Below are 24,918 nucleotides of genomic sequence, written 5' to 3'. Positions count from 1 at the left end.
TATGTTTCATGGACTAAAGAAAGTCTTACAGGTTTACAGACTTGAGGGTGAGTATAGGACATCATTTTAAATAAGTGTATCATGTGCTCCTTAAACGCAACTGAACACAAATAAAATGAATCATTTATTTAAAGCTTCATTGCATCTGTATGAAAAGCAGCAGAACATTTTGATGTTGATGTTCTGTCATATAATGCTTTGTATTGAGTCATCAGGTCATTCCAGAGAAAAAGATGCCTGCTCTTTGTTACATGCTCTGCCACATCCGATGATTACCAGCCATCGTGACACTGACCTCTCTGACCGCCTGTATGATTTGGGGATTATCATCTTCCTGGACAGGCTGCGTCACAGATCATGACATGTAAAGATTGAACAAACAGCTTGAGTAGAGTGCAAACATGCAGTTCTCCTCAGAATGACAGCACTTGTAATGTGATTAGTAATCTGATGATGTAAACATAAAGGACTCTGAAGGGAACGTCCTCAGGAATTTTCTGACAGGAGTGGGGCAGTGCCCACAGAGAGAGAGAGAGAGAGAGAGAGAGAGAGAGAGAGAGAGCTATCTGTGCTCGGAGAAAGTTTATCTGCCTTTGTCAGCTTGCCCCTGTGGGGTTTTGGTGCTTGTTAAAAAGTCCTGACAGAAAAAACAGCAGCAGTAACAAAAAGACAGTTGTGAATGCAAGCTCAGTGAGCGTGTAGATGAACAAATTTTTTTGCCGTCTGCTATTTTTAAACTTTATCTCACACAAAAGAGCGTCTTTTGCCCCTCGTTGCCTCACTTTGCGAACATATCTAACTCTATAAAGACAGTAGCTGATCATCCGTTTGACCTCATCATATGTTTTCTTAATTATCGTAATGCGTCTTTAAAAAACCCCAGCTTAGATGAATTGATTAAGCTTGTGATGTTTAAAGTGCAGGCTCAAACTAAGACTCTGTGTTATTTTAAAGTGCTTTAGGGGGCTCAATGTAAGAGGGAGCCACTGTGATCATTCATTCATTACCGTTGCTTGTGTGAGGTAAAATATATCCTCTGTTCTCTATTGATCTCCTAACAGTTTCCAGCAGGGATCAGGTCTTATTCTGAAGAGGGCATGGGAATTAATGAAGGGATTTTTCCGGGTGAGCATGGAAGATTCATTATGATGGGTTAAAAATGTAGACAGTGTTCTGCTTCTCTAGTTTTCTGCTTTATCTCTTCTTTATCCCACCGGGTTCCTGTTCCTGTGAGCCAAAGACTGAGGGGTTTTCAAGCTTTTTTTGGTGTATATATGAGCAATATCACACGAGTAGGAGTGCGATATGGCTCTCTATCAGCACAGTTGTGTTTAGGCCGTAGGCACGAGGCCGTAGACTGAGTGCCGCAGGCAATCACAGCAGTGCTGATATAGAGCCATATCGCACTCCTACTCGTGTGATATTGCATTTATACCACAGTTCAATGGCACAAGTGTGTAAATAAGAATCAACTATAGAGTGTCTTTAAAACCCATATTTTTTGTGGAACTACTTCCTTCCACCACGGATTCAAATCTCAAGTTGACAGTTTAACAGTAAAGCCCAAGCCGTTACTAATTCTAAAACGTCACTTTAGAACTAGCAATGAAGGAACGTTGAGTCGCTTCACTGAAACTTTATTGTATTATGTAGAGAAGAGTATTATGAGAGAGAGATCGACTAAGCAAGTGTATTACCTGCATCAGTTTTAGCACTTATTTTTCAGGTCAGTCTGATATCCATAATAAAAAATCAGTTTGAATGTCCGCTGAGTAAATCCTTAGGATCCTTTTAACAGTTAAGGAGATTTCCCATGACAGCACTTGTCAATGCATGCGTCTTATAAGGTGTTGTTTAAAGTAAAAAAAAAAAAAATCCTTATTTACAACCTTGGGCTTCTTAATCAGCTTCCTATCTTCCGAGGTCGTGAATCAGTATATCGTGTACACAAATTCGGGCACTGATAAGGACAGTAGGACCCTGGATCACTACCCCTTGGTACACTGATGATTCCGGTGACATGACAACGTCCTCATTGTACATCTTCTACTGGTATTTATGAACAACAAACCCAATGTCTCAGTCCCTTTCATCATAAAAGTCTTTGCCACTGACTTACTCAAAAAGACAGTCTTTGCCGCCATCTAATGGCTTAATAATGTAATTTCCACTGAAGTCGAAATAACTAAAAATAAGTCACAATAATTGAAGGACCCTTTCTCAATACCAAATATGGCATATATAAAGTAAAATATGATTTAATGAACAATAATATTTAAATTAACAATAATAGTCATTTTATAAGTATAATAAGTTTGTACAATAGGAAATAAACACAGGCAAACAGTTAAGTCAAAAGTACAAAAGCAAGACTCTAGTTATAGGATTGTATAGGATTTAAGTTAAATAAAAATATAAAGTTATGAAACTCCACTTTGCCGATTTGCTCTGGAACAAGTAATAGATCAATAAGGCCAAAGATTGCCCGTTTGATATACCCAAAATTAATTATGTCTCAAAGTTAACCACTATCTACATAAGAGCCAGCTGCAAATTCCTGAAGGACTGGCCAAGATAAAGCTGTTCTCTGGAGCTCAGTAAGGAGCTCATATCTCCGAAAACGACTAAACATTTTTTTTTTAAAAGCTCAATTTCAATTTCGCATATTTGAGGTCTAAACAACTGCATTCTTTCCTAAAAAACTCCTAAACCTACATTCTGTGACACAATAACAGTAGTATTTGTAAAATTATAGTGGGTTTGCTCTTCCGCCATTGATGCTTGCTGTGAGAAGTGCTGCCAGTATAGATGTGGCAGAAACATGTGGAGTGATACAAACGGTGAAACGGTTCCCGTGGTGATGGTAAAATATAGCGTATATATGCAATATATATATATACATGCGATACATTCTATAGAATATATGCATAGGCTATATATACTGTAGCTACATTATAGTAATGTTGGGTGTACAATCCTGAAGAGGACCAGTCTTTAGAAAGCAGAACAGTAATAAAGTCAAATTCTGTCATTTGTCATTTGAAAATATTTTTGCCTTCGTAGGTCAGACTAGATTACATGATTGGAACACAGAGCCATTGACGGTTTGTAAATCCTTCTTAAACCAGGTTCTCTCATTAATAGTAATCTGTATTTCACTTGTATTGTGAGGTGAACACCTTACTGTCTAAGGCAGCTGTCAGTCACTTCCCCCTAAGACTATGGGAGCATTCTGCAAAATCTGTTTTTGAGAAACTCATGACAGTTATGTAATGAACACTTCATGAGACACTGGCGTAGTCATTACTCAGAGCGCAGCATCCATGGGTTTACAGACCCTCTTCATCATACCTCCACCCATCTTCTCTATCTTTTCCCTTTTCTTTTTTGCTCAAACATTGTGGAGGAATTTCATTAAATATTCAAAAGAAGCTGTTCCAACAGGATCATAAATAATGCTTCTCTCCCAATTGTGACACACAAAGTGATGAACCTTTTTATCGCAAGTTTTTCAGACATGATCTTAAAGAGAATAATCACGTCTTTTGTTCACAGGAGAGCTAATTGCACTTCAGTGAGTGGCGTTTCGCTAGGGCACTGTTTTTTTCTTCCTTTCTCTGTTTCTTTTTCTCCAGCACCCCCCACCCCCCATCTCTCTCTCTGTCACCAGCATGTCAGTATAATTGAATTTCTGCACACGTTCCCCTTTTTCATCAATCACACGTGCTGATAAGGTGGTTTAGGAGGGACACTCAGGCGGAGCCCAGAGAGAGGAAGATGAAAAGAGAGAATGAATAAGGAGAGAAAAGGACATTGAAGGAATGGAAAACAGAGAGAAAGACTATGGAGTTGTGTAACTAGTGACGGTGGTGGTGCAGTGCGGTGCTTTGTAAGTTCACCTGAAAGTGCCCCACAAAGTGGATTCACAGGGAATTCAACCATCTTCAGTGAGATCAGAGCCGGCCCTACCATTTTGGTGGAACCTATGGTTTCACCTAACCACCCATATTCCCAAAGTAGCCTACATATTGACACCTTATTGTAAAGTTTTACCAAATTGTTTTACTCAGTATATTTATCTTTCAAGATTTCAAGTTGTGCTTGTTGTAACCACAGTAACAGTTGTATTTCTGTTGTTCCACAAGCGCCTCCTACTGTCAGAGTGTGAGACATTGCATTTTTTTTTCAGCCGGTCTTCTGCTTTTGTTCTTATCAATGTGAAAATCAGACCGATTTTTTATGCAGAAAATACACAGTGTTGTAAAATGTAACCAGTCAATGGGAAAGAAGCTAATGTGCAGTCTACAAAACTAAACAATTCGGATAAAAAGGTAGGAATTATTCACATATTTTGAAGAGCCCGTGACAACAATCATCATTCATGTTCATAACCGCAATATGGATGAGACTGACACCGTTACATTTGCACAGCGTCTTCAGAGCTCTCGCGGAACGCTGAATTAAACCGATAAGACATGATCCAGCAACTACCATTTCTACAGTATCTTTTCAGAATTAATCACTTACTCTCTTATCTTGCTCGCTTTCTTTCCTCTTTTTGTACTAGATTGATAGTGCTGCCTGTTCATTTTCAAACACTAACATGTGCAAACTTTATCAAAGTTATTATTATTTAGTGTATCTATACACCTGGCATAGGGCCCTCTAGTGGCCACAGAAATGTCAAATCATAGGGAGCGTAAATGTTCAGCCTAAACTACACTCACTTCGCAGGAAGTGGAGGATTTACCCACCAGTCATTGCACACCACCTGATTACTATACTGAGTTTGGCTAATTTAAACACAGTGAAAAGGAGCTGATGCTCCAGCATTTTGATTCAGCTTAATTCCAAACTGTGAATCTGGTAAAAGCTTATTTATCTCTCTCAGAGATCCAAAATGAAGCAAAATCTCATTCATTGAAATATGTAAAATGCATTTAAATTGTGGAAAGTCCCCGTCATGATAGAAAAAACAAATGTGTGCACGTGTTCTTTAGCATGTCACATAATTTTTTTGTGTGTGTGTGTATGTGACAATAATCAGTATGCAGAAATGTAATCTCTGCTCTCATTTAATAAATGTTGATATACACATATTTACATGCATGGGGCAGGGCCCAGTGCAAGTTAGAGGAAGTTGGGCCCATCTCAGCTGTTCTGCATTCCCTGCTGGGCCCCCAAAAGGTCCAGCTGCTCCTTATACAGTAATGTGTATACTGCAATGGTTCTTGACCAAACATCCCAGGGACATCAACATTTTTTATTTAACAAAACAAGCTAAAATACAAAATAAGCTACAAATCAAATGATCTTTTTAACCTCTTTAACAATAGTTTTTCCCTCTACTATGAAGTAGTCTGATTTTAAAAAGTGTCATGCATGCATAATTCTAATAAATTGTCACTCTCACTTGGAATTTCTATAATCAATATTGATTTTCTATTAATGCAGAGCTCAGTGGGTAGAAAAGTCCAGTTTATCATAAATATCTTAAAGTCATACGACCTTTGAATATTTTTGTGGATATTTGGGGGCCTTGGAGTCAAAAAGGTTGAGAACTTTTTATACTGAAAGTAAATTTGTCTGTTAAAGCCAAATCCACCATTGAGCTGAACTGAAACCTCTGGGCATTTCTTTTGTTCTTTTTCAGACTTATGTTCACAAATAAGTATAATTATGTAAGTATTTTCATTCCAAGGATTGGCATCTGACAAACAAATAAAAATTGCAACAGAAATAAACTAATAAAAAAATAAAATAAAATAAAAAGTATTCAGTAATCATCATGAATGACAGTAAAAGTCATAAAATGAGAGAAACCATGTACTTTCATATTTGGGATAGAAATTCTTCTGCATAGGTAAGATGGTGACGTATTCTGTCTCTTTGGCTATAGTACTGCTCTGTTTATATCAGCCTTTCTCTTTCTTTCTTACTTTGGCTGCACTAATTTGCTTTATTCACTAAGAACTCTATACCACACTTAAAATGAGCTCATGGAGCAGCTCTTAAGACCTAGGGCCATATTTACTAACAGCTTGCACCAGCGCAAACCCTCTTTTGGCATTAAAAAAACTACTGTCAGGATTTACTAAAGACACGTTGTGAAAAATTTGCGCTGAAAAGGCGTGGTTATTAAAGGCGGTGCAAGACAGTGGCATTAGCAACAACAACATTATGCTACTTGGTGGAGTACCACTCCATCAAAAGCAAATTGACAATTTATAGAATTTTCTAAGTCACAATTGCTGGGCTGGATGCTGTGATTGCGTTAACACTGTGTGGCTCTTCTGTGTTATTAGACTAACGCTGCTGTGTTTGCTCTGCTGTTCTGGGAATGATATGAGTTGTAGGAATAATACAGCCACCCCTAAAGCGGACATGTGAAGCACTTTAGATTATCCACATGCTCGCTCGCATACAAAATGGCATATTTACAGTAGATTGTGTACATGCACTCTTGTTGCTTGCTCAGCCAATGACGCCAACCTATATGGGCAGATCATGTCTCCTTGTAATGGAGGTCTAATCAGGCTAACAGGCATGAGAGATTGTGGCCACTTGTTCTTGCCACTAGATGCTGTGATCTGAATATCTTAGTGATTGTTTCTGAACAGAGAGAACTAAATGCCTCTAATGTGTCTGAGAGCTGTTGAGATATCAAAAGAGCACCTCAGATGCTCTTAGTGGTTATTGATGTGATTCATTGCATTTGATTTCTTCCGAAATTACACGTTCAGTCTGTCAAGTTTGCCGGCTGCTTTTTAGATTTAAAACAGTGCAAGTATACAAGGTAAATATAAAGTGTTTTTGATGTGGTGCTACGAAGTATGAGGTCGCAATTAAGATTTCACCTTTTGCAGAATGATTGATGTCAGACAAACCCCAGTATCACATACAATAAAGGAGTTATCAGAGAACTTCAGAAGGTCTGAAGATCTTAAGCAATGTCTTTTGAGAAATATCTCCACTCCAAATCATGTTTTTTTTTTTTTTTCATATAGGCTTAGAAATAAGATACAGCACGGTTCCTATTTTTGAGCAAACAATATAGCTTTATCGCCTCTGGCTGGTAATGGCATCTTGTTACATGAAGAAAATGGCATTGAGAAAGCTCAGCAGCAGGCAGGTGTAGTGAACAGCAGACAAGATGGCACCACAGGTTCCCTCGTCACAAAAGGAGTCCCTTTGTTCCACTTTGATGAAAAGACAAACGGGTGTGATAAGACCCTCAACAAAGGAATATCACAAACAAGTGACCATTTTGATCAGGATTGTCAGAGGTGAATGACAAGAATGAGGACATCAACGTCCCACTGATCACAGGCTAATCTCATGACCAGTTGCCCATTGTTCACCTCAACCCTTCATTCCTGAAACCAAGGTGTAGACCAAGCTCCACAGGATGGAAAGGTGGGATGTGATGGGCGGACACTTGGAATGCTACGACCCAATCACACCACTACCGTAGGAAGGCGGGAATTAGTAACCCTCTACCCAACTGGAAGGAATAAAAGCTTTCCCAAGCGAACACACCCTCGTTCTGAGTTTTTGACGTGAAGAGGGAAGGAACAAGAGGACGACCAAGATTATACTCTTGCGAGTAAACCTTCAGCCGCACGGACCTTCAAGCAGCCCAACTGCTTCTGCAGAGGACTTCGGCTCCAGCAATCAACGCCTGACCTGCATGAATCTGGCCGTTGTAACCTCCAGCCTGCAAAGGACCCTGTGGATCAACCACCGCCTGACCTACAGTTCTCCGGATTACACAAGGACCAGCAGCGAACCCCCAGCACTCAGTGCGGCTCTGCAACTGTTGGAAAGCGATCCAGTCTACTCCCACTGCAAGCGGAAAGATACCAGTGGAAGACATACCCCATCGCCGGACTGATCACCCAACCACGTGGAACGTAAATATAAGCTAACTAAACCTCTTCCCAAAGGCCTTGGCATTAGGTTGTTGCTATATGAGATTGCTATTTGTGTAGAGACTGTTTATCTAGGGTCAGCGTATACAGATAGATTCATTAGACTATTACTATTTCATACCAGCATCCAGAAAGACCACAGTTGACTCCCCCATAGACTGCTAATTACTCATTCATTGCTTCGTCCAATCCGTTGCTTATCTACTTGGCATTCATTTTGTTAATGTCCATTTGTGTAATAGTTTGTAGCTTCTGTTTGATTATTGATAACATTTTCTTAGTAGTTTATTCATTTTCCTTAGTAGTATTTAGTAAGTGTGATATCTTGTATATCTTTTTGTGAATAAATTCATATTATTGCAAACTGTGTCATTCTTGTGTTAATAATCAGAGGCTCTACTAAATCCTTCAGATTGATCAGATGTGATACAATCTTCCATGATTGTTCTTTATTGCCAAGGTGAAATTCCTTGGTTGGTGCCCCGTATAGGAAGGAATCATCTGACATTGTCAAACTCAACTTAGGTGACGTGTGACCAAAAACTCAATATTAATATTAATACTAAATATTAATATTAATATTAATATTTAAGATCATAAATCACTACACAGGGATGATGGGAAAGTTGGGAGGAAATTAACTAGTATTGCTACACTTCAGATGTGCAGACAAATCTTCTTTCACACCTCTGAAGCTGATTACACATGCCTGTCATGTCACAGTCTGTGCTTTGCTGTGAAATTACATTTACTGTAGACAACAATGCAAAATCTTTATAAATGTACTTTGTGAATCATACTTTTCATGCTGCAGTTTGTGGCTATAAATTGTATTAAAAACATTATGCTAAATATAGCCTAATATAATTTAATATAATATAAATTGTTTCACATCACACATTAGAATAAATTTGTATACATCGAACTGTATAAAATATCTTACTTTTGTTCATCAGTGTCTTTTGTTTCTTTTTCATGGTCTCTGTAATTGTTGGTTTCATTCATGTTGCAGAAAGAGAACACAATTACCCCTCCCTCTTTTTCCACCATCTCTTGAGTTCATTCGCAGAATGATGTCAGAGGGCTCACTTCGCACAATCTACATGTTCACCCCACACATAGCACCCACTAGACTGATGATTATGAGGTCACGTTTGGTTAACCCTACACTTCAAGAGTTGATGGACAACTTTGGGGAGCTGGCAGCTTGAGCTGATTAATCTTTATGCCGTTATTTGATACATTTGCGTTGACATCTCCAGATCTGATTTAAAAGAAATTGCCACTCAAAACTGTGTCTCTTTAAGATAACATCATGATAACATTTGAGTAATAATTAAAATCTTTCCAAGGTGAGACAGCGAAAATAAATTAGGACTGTCTTGTCGCCGATCCATCATTTAAGTAAATACGTCTAGTCTCATAGGGGCCAGTTCACATAACAGTGCCACTGTTATACACAATATTTCAATGCAAAATAAGTTTTATCGAGTTTATAGATTCTAGATTCAAAATAATATTGTAATGCTTTTTCATTATCGTAGAATGCATAATGGGGCTTAAAATGACCCAACGGTGTGCGATTTATAAATCTTGTGTTAGCCTCAGCAATATAATTGAAATATTTATTTTAAACTACCTTTTTTTAAATACATTCTATGCAATATGCATTTTTTATTTATTTAGATTTACTATGGTATTTTATTTAGCATTTTTTTAAATATTTTTATTTATTTGTATTTAGTATTTAGTCTTTGACAGTCTATGAATTACTCAGAAATTTGGTTCCCTATCAGTCGCTCACGTTCAAGGTCAAGGTCAAAGTTTATTTATAAAGCACATTTACAAGCAGTCACTACTGCCCCAAAGTGCTGTACAGATACAGGTAACAGCATAAGATAGAAAGCATAACAATTAACCGAAAAGAAAGAAGAAAAAACCTTCTATGCTATGGAATCGCGCTGACCATCACGAAGAGAGAGAGAGAGTAGCTACTTCTACTGTGTTTACGCCACGGGAATACTCGGCTTGGCATTTTTAAATATTTATATGTTTATTTGGCCGTTTAGGCTCGCAACCGAAGACAAAGACTATGCTTGTCCGTGTTGCGCTCGGAGCGCGTGCACAGCATCCTGTCAGTACAATTCAGGTCTCTTTCGCGACTTATCACGCTTTTAATATTTATTTTCAATATAAAGCACATCCTGCTCTTTTCTTTCTCATTCATTCATGTTTTATCATTAATAACTTTAAACAGAATCGTCAACTGAAATCTGCGCGGATTATCAACAATACGACACATTTATAGGACATAAGGGTCTCTGCGGCAAAAGTGAAAGTACCAGCGGCCAGCGGGTGAAATGTTTCGAAATGTCTCTTTGAACAGTAAAGCACCCGTTTCAATAAAAGGATATATTAAAGTTTATATAGCCTACTTTTACATTTTCGCTGCTGTTCTAAAATGATTTTGGCCATCACCTTAAACAAGCAGCAGCTGCTTGAATCCCAGTGCAGGAGCTGTAACTTAACTGTTAGGTTACCACAGAAACGTAAGCGGTTAGTTGATTGCTGTGGTGACTCGTGACACTCGCGAACAGCACTGAACACGCACGTCTTAATTTTTTTATCGTTCGTTGGTAAAGGGTGAGAGACCTTGCGAGCCACATGATTTTTGCCTAAGAGCCAGGTTCCCAACCACTGGTGTACACACGAACACGAACTGCCGTGAGACTGGGCTGGTCTCACAGGGTGGGGGCGTGGCATCACGATGGTGGCTCACCATCGTGATGTCGGTCAGCCATCACGATGGACGATGATATCGTCCATCGGCACAACCCTATTAGTGTGATGGCGCAATCAGCTTACAGCTCACAACTGCTGTTCTCACAGCATTATACTGTGTGTGTGTTTTGGTATCGGTGGGCGTTCCCTGAGTTTATACTCTCATGGCTACCCCTGGGTGCCTCAGCGCAGAAAGAGTTATATTTTCTCTTTTTTGTTTTCAACTGAAAGAGCAACATTCCGCTTGTGCGTTTCTGGGTGCGGTCGTTCCCCTGCGCCAGCAGACGGCCACAATAGTTGCCTCTTGTGTTTGGGCATTCAGCACGCTGAGGCAGCTTTTGTGAATAATTCATGTTCCCATTGCAGGAATATGACTTTGGCAGCGTTAAGATCAAGACTCGCTTACCTCAAGGGAGGTGCAGTCCCCTCGCCTATGCCTCGATCTAGTGCCTACTCTGGACCTCAGAATAGGCCTACTTCAGCGCTTAGCCAGGGTGATCTGAGGATTACCGTGAGGGCTTCCCCGCCGATGCAATCTCAGTGGGCCCCTCACGCCTCACAAACGCTGCCGCCGATGGAGCCTCCAAAAGAGCGTGCTGGTCCTTCTCATGGACGACAAGTCGTGTCTTTTGGGGCTCCTCCTGACGATCAGATGTCGGTCGCAGCATCAGAGGGGGAGCTTCAGTCCTCTGGACTCCTTTGGGGAGTGTAGCGTTGCCCGAGTCCAATCCAGAATGGGTGGCTATGCTTTCCCGGGCCGCCGAGAAGGTTGAGCTTACGTGGAATTCTCCACCACGTCCCGAACCTTCTCGGATGGATGATTGCTTTCTTGGGGCAGGCCGTGCTGGTTTTCAGTGCGCAACCCGGGTGCCATTCTTCCCGGAGGTTCATGAGGAGCTCACTAGGACGTGGACGGCACTGTATAGTGCCAGAAGCCGTCCTAGTGGCTCCTCCCTCGTAGGGCTGGGACGGTTACCGCTTTACCGCAATACCGCGGTCACGTGATGCCTACCGCGGGTCTGAGCTCGTCACCGTCATCACCGCAAAAAATAAATAAAAAAAATAAAAAAAATTAACCACTGGCCTTCACATGTGTTCACGTTGTGTCTAATGACATGGATTCATTGATTCTAATGACATGGATTGTGTCTAATAACATTGTGTCTTACATGGATTCAAGGTTTTCTAAACAAAACTTATCATCAAAAGATGGAACAAATCCGACCTTTCGCAAGTTCGCAAGTTGTTTCATGACACATAATAACATTCCATTCGTAGGCTATTGACTATAACCCCTTATTTACACTCTGTGGCGTGTTACGGCTGGGACGCGGCTACCGGAGCTGATCGCGCCCACTCTAGTCAATGCTTGTGTTTACAACAGCCACGGCGCAGCGCGTTTCAGAAGCATCTCTCAGCGCCGCTTCGATAAAGATAGGTGCCTAGTCTATTTTCGACGTACGCCGCGTCCAAGCCGCACCGTAAATAAATAAAAAAAGTAAAAGCAGGACCTCAGCTTTTAATTGCACGTGCTTATTTAACAGAATTCTCTCACGTGAAGACCGCATTTGTCAACCCTCGCGGAGTCGCGGCAAGTGCACACTCACAGCACCAGAGAGTAATCTTGACGGCACTCGCAAGAAAATGGATAAGTAGACTACATAATCAAATTCACAAATATTACACCATTTAAACATTATTAAAAATACATAGGCTACTGAGTTACTAAAACAATATTTGTCAAAGAATACACTTGTATGTTCACAGTTTGAACGTTCTTGTTTCCATTTGTTTAATTTCAAGATCTGAGGTGAATTATCCATTGTTGCTTTTACAGCTACAAAGCTGGAGCACTAAACAATATTCAAAGTCACATTGCATGCTTTTAACATTAAATAAAGCACATAAACACTACCTGAGATTATCATTGACACACTTTGTTTGTTGTTCCAGCCGCAACGTTGCAGAAAAAAAAAAACTGGGGGAGGGTGGGGAGGATGGGGAGGGGGGTTGAGGTTTAAAGCGGTTTACCGCAATACCGCGGGAATTTCTTGCTTTTCAACCGCGGTAAGAAAAAATCCATACCGTCCCAGCCCTACTCCCTCGTCACCACCCTCGATGGTGGAGCGGCTAAGGGGTGTGTGGATGTCCCGCCGGTGGAGCGTGCTGTTGCGATGTAACTGTGTCCAGCGTCCGCTTCCTCCTGGCGGGGCAATCTACGCCTCCCGTCAAAGGCATGTACGTTTTTGTCCGGTCTCACGGCGAAGGCTTACAGAGCCTGTGGACAGGCTGCTTCTGCCACCATGCGCTTCTGCAGGTCCACCAGGCCCAGGCGCTCATGGACATGCACGAGGGTGGTTCTGACCCAGAGCTCCTCCGGCAGCTCCATGTGGCAACTGACCTCGCCCTCTGGGCGACAAAGGAAACTGCACGTTCCGTCGGTCAGGCGATGTCCACCTTGGTGGTCCAGGAGCGCCATTTTTGGGTTATTTTGCGACGCGGTCGAGAGCTTTGCCCAGCAGTTCTCGGCCGCCCAGAAGCAGACAGAGGCCATCCGCCACATCCTGCCCCGGCAAGCCACAGGAAGTCGACCCCACCCGTAAACCAGGGGGCAAGCGGAGGTGCAAACGACCCTGAGACGGGCGACCCAGAGGTGGATCAGACTGCTCTTCAGGAGATGATGAACTCCTTCTCCGGTGGAGGGCCGGGCGGAGAATCTTTTGTTTCCTTTTGTTTTTGTTCCCACAATTTCAATAAAAGAGCAGTTACTGAAACCTCTGGGTCCCAAGAGGGCGCGCTTGGCGGTTGACAACTCTATGCCTTGTCACCCTCTGGCCCCTCTTTCATCGCCAGCGAGCAGCAGTGGCTGTGTCCCGGACGCACTGACGCCTCCGCACACTCACTCTGCAGCACAAGCAGGTACGTGTTGCACCACACACTCAGACCCCACTCCGGGCTGCTATGCCGTCCGAATTGGGTCTATGCATTCCGCCGTCTGTGGTGCCGTTGGTCCCGCTTGCACGGTCTCTGGGAGCCTGGCTAGCACTTCCCAGCCCGTCTCGCTGGCTCATCCGTACTATCAGATTCGGCTCTGCGATTCAGTTCGCCCGGTGTCCCCCAGCTTTCAGCTTTCATTATCCGCCAGAACACGGGTAAACTGAATGCCCCTGTGGCAAAGGACACAATCGAGCCGATCCTGAAGCCCGTACTTCATTGTACCCAAGAAAAGCGATGGGTTACAACCAATCTTGGACCTGCGTGTCCTGAACTGGTCCCTTCACAGGCTGCCGTTCAAGATGCTTACGCAGAAATGCATTTTCAAGTACGTCCGTCCCCAAGATTGGTTTGCAGCGATCGACCTGAAGATTCTCCCTCGACACAGACCATTTCTACGCTTTGCGTTTGAGGGGCAGGCATATCAGTACAAAGTCTTACCCTTCGGGCTGGCCCCGTGTCTTCACGAAAGTCGCGGAGGTGGCCATTGCTCCCATGTACGAGCGTGGTGTTCGTATCTTCAACTACCGTGACGACTGGCTTTTCCTGGCCCAGTCAAGAGAGCAGTTGTGCGAACACAGGGACATGTTGCTCAGTCTCCTCAGCCACCTAGGGCTTCGGGTCAACTGGGAAAAGAGCAAACTCACCGGCTGCCACTGGCTGGAAGGGCCACGTACAACGGGCATGCAGCTTCAGGTCTGTGGTCAGGGCCTCAGCTGCATTAGCACATCATCTGCCTTGAGTTGTTAGCAGTACATCTTGCGCTGGGCCGCTTCAAAACGCCGCTACTAGGCAAGCATGTACTGGTCCGTACAGACAGCACTGCGACCGCTGCGTACATCAACCGTCAGGGTGGTCTACACTCCCGCCGCATGTCACAACTCGCCCGCCATCTCCACCTTTGGAGTCAGACGCATCTGAGGTCGCTTCGTGCTCTTTATATTCTGGGCCTGCTTAACTGCGCAGCCGTGGAGCGGACGTGCACTTTTCTGCTCCAGTCGAGTTCCCCACTTAGGCGAACCCTGTTGAGTACCTCCGCACCCCTTCGGCAGTCAGACGTTGCGGAGCGTCTTACACCAGGCCTAGTGCTCGTATGCTTGTGTAACTTGTGCTAGGCTGGGTTCCAAATGTGGTGATCCCTGCGGCGATCCCATATGCGTATTCTTCCACGACCAGCTCCCTGCGGTGAGCCTGTGTCTTTCCCTCTGAGAGTTCCACTGTGTGGGGTATAACGGAACAGCAGTTTGAACTCCCTCTATGCAGGCCTTCCGCCCCTGCCAGTTGGGGGTCTGAGAGTCGTAGGGTGCTGGATGTGGCTGTAACCGTGGGGGATAGGGATCCCAATTTCCATAGGGATCCCAATTATGTGGTCACGTCGACGTTATGTTGAACGTGAGCGACTGATAGGGAACGTCTCGGTTACTAATGTAACCCTCGTTCCCTGAAGGAGGGAACGGGAGACGTAACGTCCCATCTCCACCATTGCTGACCATCGCTGTACGGCCGTCATGATCTCGGCTCCTCCGCGAAAAACAATGTGTGTGTGCACCCGCTTCCTGTTTATACCAGGGCAGGGCGTGTGACGTGATTCACCCACGCCAACGTTCATTGGCTCGTTCTGTAGACACTTGAAGATGATAGAGCTCCCTGAAATGATCCCAATTACGTCGTCACATCGACGTTACGTCTCCAGTTCCCTCCTTCAGGGAACGAGGGTTACATTAGTAACCAAGACGTTTTATGACTCTGTTTCCTTTTTTGTTGAAAACAAAAACACTATTTCTTAGGGGGTGTAATGGTACATGTATTCGACTCGAACCATCACGTTATGGACATAATGGTTCAGTGCATACAATCAGACAAAGAATACAGTTGGTCACAGGCGATCCACACTCCAATCCAGAGTGCGCGGTAATGCAACGCTGTTTGCTAACCACCACAACAGGAAAAAGCACAGAAGAAGAATAACAGATTATCTATGCATATATATGTTTACGTGGTGTGATTTTTTTCCCGAACTGGTTGAGAGATTACATGAAAACAGGTGATTTTTCCCCCCAAACCAGTTCAGCGGAAATCCCGCCTTGCAGCTAATTTTATTGGTTAAGGTTACAGTGACGGGTAGGTTTAGGGATCAGTGTTCGGTGTAGACAATCAGTATTGTCAAGACTGACATGACCAATGAAATCTTGAAAATGAAATTTCCTCTGAACTGGTTTGGGGGAAAAAATCACATGTTTACATGTAATCTCTCAACCAGTTTAAACTGCAGAAAGACATCAATAAAACAGCTTGAGAATAATATCTCACGTAGCATTACATTTGCCTCTGGCAAGTCATTTAGTGTCCACAGCTTGTTAGTTCACTAGAGAAATTAACTCTAGAGGGGAGCATTTCACTAAATATATGCACTATATAAGCTTATTTAAGCTTAAGCTTAGCCTGTTAGTAATGTCTTAATTATTTAATATGTTTAAATAAATCTTTCATGAAAACAAGTTATGACAGTAACTGTTGATTATATTTCAAAAATGAATTGGAGTAGAAAAGTAATTGAAAAATAATTTTATAATTAGATGTAGAAGTTAATACAAAACCTGCCATTTACATGTTTTTTTATTTATTTGAGTGTTGATTTAATAATAGCAACTGAATTTAATAGTTTGGGCTCTGTTGTTAACAGTAACTTTTAATATTACAGTAATGTGTTAGTAAGGGCCACATATACAGTATAGTTTACTGCTTAGCAGAGATAGATTTTTTTTATCCTTAAAGGTGCATTATGCAACTTTTCATGTTAAAAATACCCGTTTTTCTAACCCATACATGCTTAAACAATTGCCTGATGGGCTGAATGAGCCCTTCTATGATCACTGCGATTGCCTCTATAATCCTGTACAGTAAAATAAATAAGAGGGATTCGGGACGGAATCGACTGGGCGTGACGTCATGCGCGTTCACGCTCACCTGGCTATGTCTGGCAGGTTTGTGTATTCGCCGCCATTATCCGCATCAGCGAAGACAACTCAAGCGACTTTTGCAAAAGTAGAAGATGTATTCAAAGAGACCGGCTTCTAGTTCATCCCAAACCCCAACGCAAACTCCACGTAACCGCGTGCACAACTCTGGTTGCAGTTTCGCGTGTCGCCAGAAGGGGGCATAGTTCTGCAAAAACTCAGTGACTTGCGCAATGCACCTTTAAGAAAATGTTAATTATAATTGAATTTATTTAATGAGAAAGACACAATTTGTTCAATAAACCACTGTTTACAAAAAAAAGCTTATGTTTAGACATAAAATCGTCCCCCCCCCTCCCCCTCCAAAAACACTACAGTATTTCCATTAAAAGAATGTGACATTTTATTAAATCTTGCAGAAAAACCATAGACAAAAAACTCTCATTATCAGCCAACCGACTGGCTAATAAACATCTATTGCAAAACCACTCAATGAAGCGTCTCCAGTGTCGACCCCATGTTTCATTAACTATCCGTCACCAAAACAGAAGATAATCACTGCGTATCTCAGAAGCGACTTTTAATGAATGTGTTATATTGGGCTGGCATCAAATGAAAAGATCGACAAAGCCCGGAAGAAGATCTGATATGGTGTTCGAAGATATTGATGCCGCTGAGTGCCAGATGGTTGGTCATTTAAAAGTAACATGACGGTTTTGGTCAAAGCAGATTTATGTTCAATTGGGCCGTGGTTGTGTGTGAAGTGTTATCCACAGTATCCTGCAGCGTCAGTGTCTATTTAGTTTCCCAGGTGTGTGAAATTGCCAATGTCAAGCCAGTCTTCCTTAAAAATAGCGATTTTTTTTTTTTCTCCCAACATATGCAGACTCACTACATGTTGCTTACTACAGGCATCTTTCACACATGCACACATTCACAAACACAGATGCCTCATCTTACAACTGTATTGATTCATGGGCTATCTTTCATTTCGCATTTATGAGGCCATAGTCATTGGTTTGACATTGAAATGGTGATGGGAAAACTAGCGTCCATGGTGATTGAGAAGGTTAATGAAGGCATGTTGCATTCCTTATAAGCTTTCGATCCTCTCAAAGTTTGAACTCGAGTATGAATCTTAAAATGATTGTGTCCTTTGTTCCTCAGAGGGCCTGTTAAAGCTGTGGAATTGTGGGATGCTGGAGGGAATAGTTCTAAAGGCACATGGGGATTGAATCTGCTCAGCCAGAAAGAACTGGCTCTGTGCATCATTATGATTAGACAATGAGTTCATCAAGGCCAGAGCTGCACATATCAGATGGATCTCAAAGGAGTTAAAGAACCAGAATAGCTCTTCTCTTTCCTTTTTGTCTCGTTACATTTTAATAAAGAACCTTATTAACTTTTGTTAACTTTGTCAGTCTGTAAAACTGAGTTCAGAGCTCCCTAAATATTTAAATAATTTCTTTTTTTTCTGGCTGTTCTACTGTATTTATTTGAGGGAATTATGGAATTTTAGCTGATGTTTAATTTAAAGTTTATTAGGGATGCACTAAAAAGTATTGTTATTTTTAAAATGTTTTTAATGTTTAACTTTAAGTGAGCATTAGATGCCGGCAATTGTAAATTAAAAGTAAAAAAAAAAAAAATAGACCCAAAAGCGATATGATACTGATGTATTGTTGAAAGCCTATATTTATCATGTTGTGACTCACATCTTTTTATCTTTGTTTGTTCAACAGGATGTGAAATCAACATTCTTCCAGTTCGGGGCCTCCATCCAGCAGGAGGCACTGCTCATGCTTAACATCATGGAAGAGTACGACTGGCACGTCTTCTCCATAGTGACCAGCAAGTTCCCAGGCTACCAGGATTTCATCACCATTCTGAAGACAACGGTCGACAACAGCTTTGTCGGTTGGGACCTCCAGAACACCATAACCCTGGATGCTGTGGACGGGGACACCAGAACCCAGATCCAGTTGAAGAAGGTGCAGTCTCCAGTCATCCTCTTGTACTGCTCCAAGGACGAAGCAGCTTACATCCTGGAAGAGGCCCGTTCGCTGGGCCTGACCGGGTTCGGGTACATCTGGATCGTGCCCAGCTTGACCACGGGCAACCCAGATATCACTCCAGATTCGTTACCCTCTGGAATGATCTCTGTATCCTACGATGACTGGGACTATCCTCTTGAGGCACGGGTTCGAGATGGGCTTGGGATTATAACCACAGCAGCTGCAGCCATGTTGGAAGAGTTTGGGGACATCCCTGAGGCCAAAACCAGCTGCTATGGCCAAATGGAGAAAACCAAGTTGCCGCCCAGCGCGTTACACAAGTAAGTGAAGGACGAGAACAGGCTTATTATCTGTGTGTCAACAATATGTTAGTGTTTTCTGTCAACAGCCTGTCCATCTGCTTCCTGCGCTTTAAAAAGTGGAAACAAGAGGGATATTTATGTGAGAAAAACAGTTTTTGATCAGTCAAGTGGAAAAGGGAAAAGGTGGGAAAAAAACAACCCAAGAGGTCTGTGTTAGAGACATAGGGCATATCGGGTAAATAAATGCAAAGTAAAGTCTCAGCTTTCTAATGATAGAACTATTATGTTTCTTGGTGGCCATCATTAAAACTTAAAAATTGCAAATATATATAATATATACATATATAAATATATGTATTCATATTAATGAATACTTTTAATTAAGACATCAATAGCAGGTTAAGTAAAAATATAATGCAAATATCATATAGCGCCTATATGTAAGTTTGGGTTCAGTAAGTCTCTTATGCTCACCAAGGCTCCATTTATTTAATCTAAAATTCTTATTAAATATTATTTTAAAATATATGAATATTTAAAATATATTTTTAAAAGTTATTTATTCCTGCGATGCAAAGCTGATCCTTCAGAAATCAGTCTAATATGCTGATTTGCTGCTCAAGAAACATTTCTTACTATTATCAATGTTGACAACATTTCTGACAACATTTTGACAACATACTCATTATAAATGAATGGCATTATATAGAGGTATATTAAAGGAATACTTCACCGATTAGCATTAAGGTTTGTATCAGTAGAAACCCGGTAGTATTTTCGAATGACCGTGCTTCCCTCCCTCATGTCCCCCTGAGACGAGAGATTTCTGTATTGTGTGTCTGAAAGAAAACCCCTCAGATGACGCAAAAATCGTCATTTTCAATCTGAGGCTTTTTTGGCCAGAGGCTAGAGACTACAGCCAGTAGTAGGAGCTAGTTCCGCATGTTTTCAACCCGCCCATAGGGGGTGGGATCTCACGATAAAACGGTGTCTTTTCAGTTTCGAATCAACTAGTAGCCTAGTTGTATCATTTCTTCCGATACTGCCCTCTGTAACTGGTAGGCATGGCTTGGGAGTGCTTTGTAGGGCAGCGAAGCAAGTGCATTCTGGGAGTTGTTGTCTTTCATCCACATGAGCCAAAAATAAATTTTCTGGCTTTTCTCAGTCTAGAAGGCACCAACTTCTAAAATTATTTCACATTTCTACTACATAAATATCCCTTTAATGTGGTGACAAGGTGTTGTTTTATTGACATCTTATATTGATGTCAGTAAATAATTATAATATATAAATAAAAAATAATCTTTTATTGACATCTTTCAGCTATGTAAACATAGATCTATAATTGAAACATCATTTCAAAGCTGAGACTTTGTTTTGTCAAAAACAAGTTACAAAATGAGTGAGGGACCAGGAGCTGCTTATTATATGTGCTTTCTGTTCATCTTGTTCCTGCACTTAAAAAGTGGAAAAAAAGAAGGCTATTTATGTGAGAAAACACAGTTTTTGGTCAGTCAAGTGGAAAAAGGAAAATACGGGGTGGAAAAAAGCAACCCGAGAGATCTGTAAGAGAGAGGAATGGGTCGGGCGTATGCAAAATTCATTGCTACATCCTGCAAATATATTTCTAAGTGTGAGCTGCGTTCTTGAGTAAACTAATGGTCGAATGCAGTGAAGGGGCAGGCGAGCGACGCTGAGGGAGGTTTTTAGGGAGTTGCAGAGTGCCGCTCAGACACCCAGAGGTGGGTACTGCTGCACTTCTCAATCTCTCTCGGGACAGCGCAGCGCTCCTGTGCTTTTAATGAATAATGTTTTACACAGCGTCCTGAGAGAGCCAGTGCTGAGCAGAACAGCATGGACTTTGCTAATGCGCTTGGAGAACTCTCCAAATATAAAGTGCTCTTGATGAGCCCGGGTGCTTTTGTTCCTTTATGCCCCTGTGTTGGAGCCGGTGTCGAATGCAGCACCGAGCTTACATGCTGCCAGTCCTTAGTCTGTCTCACCCATATGCCTCTGTACCTGCCAGTGCTGAGCAGACACGCTGAATTGCCCCATTTGCAGTGGAGCGGTGTTGCCTGAGATACATGTTCACCCTGGTGTCTAGGGTACATTAATCCTGATAGTCTCAGCACAGATGGTCAAAGGCTTGGCCAGAGATCGGCTCTACTAGAGCCAGCAAAGAGGAAGACTCGTGCCCTGAATGCATGGGGGTCTCTTTTGTATTCTAGACTTTTTAGGCATGTAGATCATCCGAGGGAAGGTATCGGATTCTTTGAAAATCCAACCTTGTTCTTGGACTGAATGATTACTGTAAAAATGTCAACACGTTCCTGTAATATATTAGATTTTCATTTCATTTTACACTGTATGTGACATTCTCATTTTGAGCCACTTCTTTGACCCAAACACACATTTGGAGTTTTCTGCACTGGCAGAAAAAAAGTCTCAACTTTCTAATGATTAATTACTCCTATGTTTAATGTTCTAATGGTGTAATTATGATAGAATTATAAAATATAGACTATCTATAGATATAATTACACTTGTAAATTAATAATTTAAACGGGGCTGTCATAAAGCCTCAAAAGTTGGATTCTAAATATAATTTTTTTTCTCCTATACAGACACTTTCAGAAATGATAGAAAATCTTCTGTATTTAAGTTGGAATGTAATATAGGGAATATATCTGGCACAGCATTTTTTTCTTCTTCTTTCAGGTGACAAAAAAAAAAAAAAAAATTCTGAATTTCGTGTTCGTTAAAATTGAGTGTCAGAAGCCTGGGTGAAATATGCAGTCCCCAAGCAAAATGTTCCTTTATGACAGATTTAAGACTGTCATCTGAAGTGCTGTGAAAAGCGGACCTTAGCAAAATTTAGACTTCATATATCAGTGACGAATACTGAAATTACCTGTCAACAGGGGAGAGGCATGGCAAGTCCAATGTGCTTCCTCCCACATGTTGGGGACCAAGGGTAGCTGTCAGCTGTGCTCTATGGAACCATACATTTTTTAAATAAAGGGCACTTTAAACACTCCCACTGAGATGGGAGCCAATCTGACCACCCCCAGCAAAACACCATTTCACAGAGGGCAATGCTACAGGAGTCACTGCTATTACTTTTAACTTTCATAGGCAAAATGTAATATGACTTATGGTAGTTATAAAGGTGGATTATATGTGTGGGCAGAACATTTCCTGGCAGTGGCAACAGGTCATTCTCTTTTGGGGAGGGTTAGCAGTGATGTCATTGTGCCTTTGCTTTAAAAAGGACCAGAGTCTTACCCTCAACTCAAAGCCTTTGTGGGCTGGAGTGAAGGGAAATATGAGCTCCTGTAGAAATAATACTTTTATATGGCCATCACAGCGCATTAAAGGGAGTTAAGTTGGCAGGCAGCAGCACAATGGGAAGCATTATAAAGAGCTGGGTTAAAATAACTGTCTTGAGCCTTGACTGTCCTCCCTATGGGGAAGAAGGCAGTTTTTTTTAAGTGTCAAAGAATTGGTTCTACGGAAGCCCTGAACCGCAACGTAAAAAAAATTCAATAAAAAAATTTCTGTAAAAAAAGAATCTTCTAAATCTTAAAAAAATTCCAAACATATTTTTATTCAAAGATCCCCCCCCCCCACGCTCTTTGATGTTCTTAAATCTTCCCGTTACGACTCCGAGTCGAGTGTGAATTGAAAGCGCTTCAGACGATTCAGTGCGTGCAGGAAACTGAACAGATCATTCAAACTGATTCGCGAACTGATTTAGAGACAGATCTGCCAACTTGTTCGATGAAGTCTTTGAACAGAATCGACTCAAAAGAGTGATTAATTCTCTATTATGAATTCACAAAATTCATTGCATTTCACAAAATGTATTGCATTCAAATAAAGTAACGAGAGGAACGTCGCCCAACGTAACAAAGTAAAAGTACACTTTTTTCATTAGAAATGTACTCGAGTTAAAGTAAAAGTACCCACATTTAAATCTACTCTTAAAAGTACAATTTACCAGAAAAATACTCAAGTAAATGTAATGAAGTAAATGTACTTCGTTACTACTCTGACACACACACACACACACACACAAACTTCTACGGAAGTCTTGTAATTTTGGCTAAAAAAGTCTACGGAAGCCCTGAACCGCAACGTAAAAAAAAAGAAAATATTATGACTTTACTTTATTCTCGTAATGTTAATATATTTTTTACGTTGCGGTTCAGGGCTTTTTAGCCAATCAGAAACACTCTGGCTCACAGTCAATTTTTTTTGTTTTTGTAATGTTTGGGCTTGCTGACATGCCTGTTGAGACTGGAGTTTTGTAGAGGATGTATGATTGAAGTAAAATAATCTGTCTGTCTGTCTATCTATCTATTTGTCTGTCTGTCTGTCTGTCTGTCTACCTTGTACTTTAATTTGTAATTTAGTTAGAATTCAATTCAATGGTTATTAGACTCTTACTACTGTTCTTGTGTCTACAGTAAAGTAGAGACACTCAGACAGAACACACACACCCATTGGTTCAATGAATATGGTGGAATGATCTGGTCAAGGTATGAAGAAAAATAAGCCTGAAGATGGTTTTTAAATTTGTATTTATTGTCAATATCCATAAGGTCTAGAATCCATTTTTTCTACAAGCCTGGCAAAAGGTAGCATGTTCGAGTCATGTTTTTATTTTAAAACCTTTGGTTGGAAGGACTTTAATTGACCTGAATGTGTCCTCAGGGGAGAGGAGAGAGAGCAAACACCAGTCACTCCCTTCTCCTCAAACGTGCTGTCAGGACCATATTTGCTCTTATATAGTTCGCCGTGCCCCACTTTGTATCTGATGCACTTAGTACCGCAGGTTTATGTGTGCACTCATTCTGCCATTCCCTGGGTCTTTGTAACGTCTGCCTGAGCCCCAGGTGAAAAGACCTCCACAGTCCCAGCTGTCCTGGTATTGTCGCGCCAGATGCAATGCTCTCTTATGACACTGATTGAGCATTGCGCAGATACCTGTGTCAGAAAAATGATTGGATTTGTTTGTATATCACGTCCGGAGTTATTAACTCAAGGGAGAGTTGATTTCATTTACATGTTCCATCATGCCAGTGGATTCAGCTCGAGATGTGCAGACTCCCCATAAATTAACTACTGTAACTTCATGTAGGAACATTTTCTTGCTTCTCTAATGACTGAAAAATGTTGCATAGGGAACATCTTGCCTGCCCTCATTAGTGTCAACCCCATTACTATAAATGCCTAAAGAGGAACTGTTATATTCAACTGTACTCAACCGGTTGGAATGCAGCTGCCTACTTCAGTTTGACCACATATAAAGTACTGCGAACATTTTCAGGCCAGTTGTACCACTCACCTATATTAATCTGTCTGATTCCAGAGCAGCTGTGTGGCACTTTCAGGTACACCTGCTGTAATGAGGACTCTGATGAAGGGTTCACAGTGAGCAAGTGTGGGTCAGGGGTGGTTATGTGTTTAATTAGGGAGAAGTGAGCTGTGCTCAGGTTGGGTTCTTATCCTTGTTGCACTAGGTTGTCTTGACATTGTGGAGATGGTCATGGAAGGGCTGTTGGGTTGGGTCGGGTCTGGTTGATGTGCTGGTGTAGGGCATTGTGCTTTTTTTGACAGTCCTTATTGGTACCCTAGGCAAACATTTTATGCAATCATAGATGGATATCTATCTGCTGAGAACCTATAGCACTATTGACACACTGTGTCCAGTGTCTGGTTTCCTTAGTAATTGGTAAAAGGGACTCTGCAGGTGTGATCAGTGTAGTGATCCATGGCTCACAGTATTAGGTGAAGACTAGTTCCCCAAAGAGAACTAGGAGGTGTAAAATATGAAAGAAGGTTTAAAATAAATAACGGAGCCCATTGTAAATGGAAACGTCTTGTAGTGGAGGAGAGCAGAGCTTATCGATTATTTTCCTCTCCCGCAGTCTGA

At 41.6% G+C, this 24,918-nt stretch overlaps 1 protein-coding gene across 1 annotated transcript in view; it reads left to right on the top strand.

Moving 5' to 3' along the window:
- Window positions 1-24,918, top strand: part of grin2aa (glutamate receptor, ionotropic, N-methyl D-aspartate 2A, a) — a 156,434-nt gene that overhangs the window by 71,167 nt on the left and 60,349 nt on the right. The window contains exon 3 of the mRNA XM_084401231.1: window positions 18,406-18,998. Within this exon, the coding sequence (XP_084257357.1) occupies window positions 18,406-18,998 (593 nt within the window). The remainder of the gene's footprint in view (window positions 1-18,405; window positions 18,999-24,918) is intronic.

This window comes from Rutilus rutilus (assembly GCF_951802725.1).
Source record: "Rutilus rutilus genome assembly, chromosome: 1".
Classification (NCBI taxonomy): domain Eukaryota; kingdom Metazoa; phylum Chordata; class Actinopteri; order Cypriniformes; family Leuciscidae; genus Rutilus; species Rutilus rutilus.
Note: the sequence above shows the minus strand (reverse complement) of the source record. Positions and strands in the feature narration are given on the sequence as shown.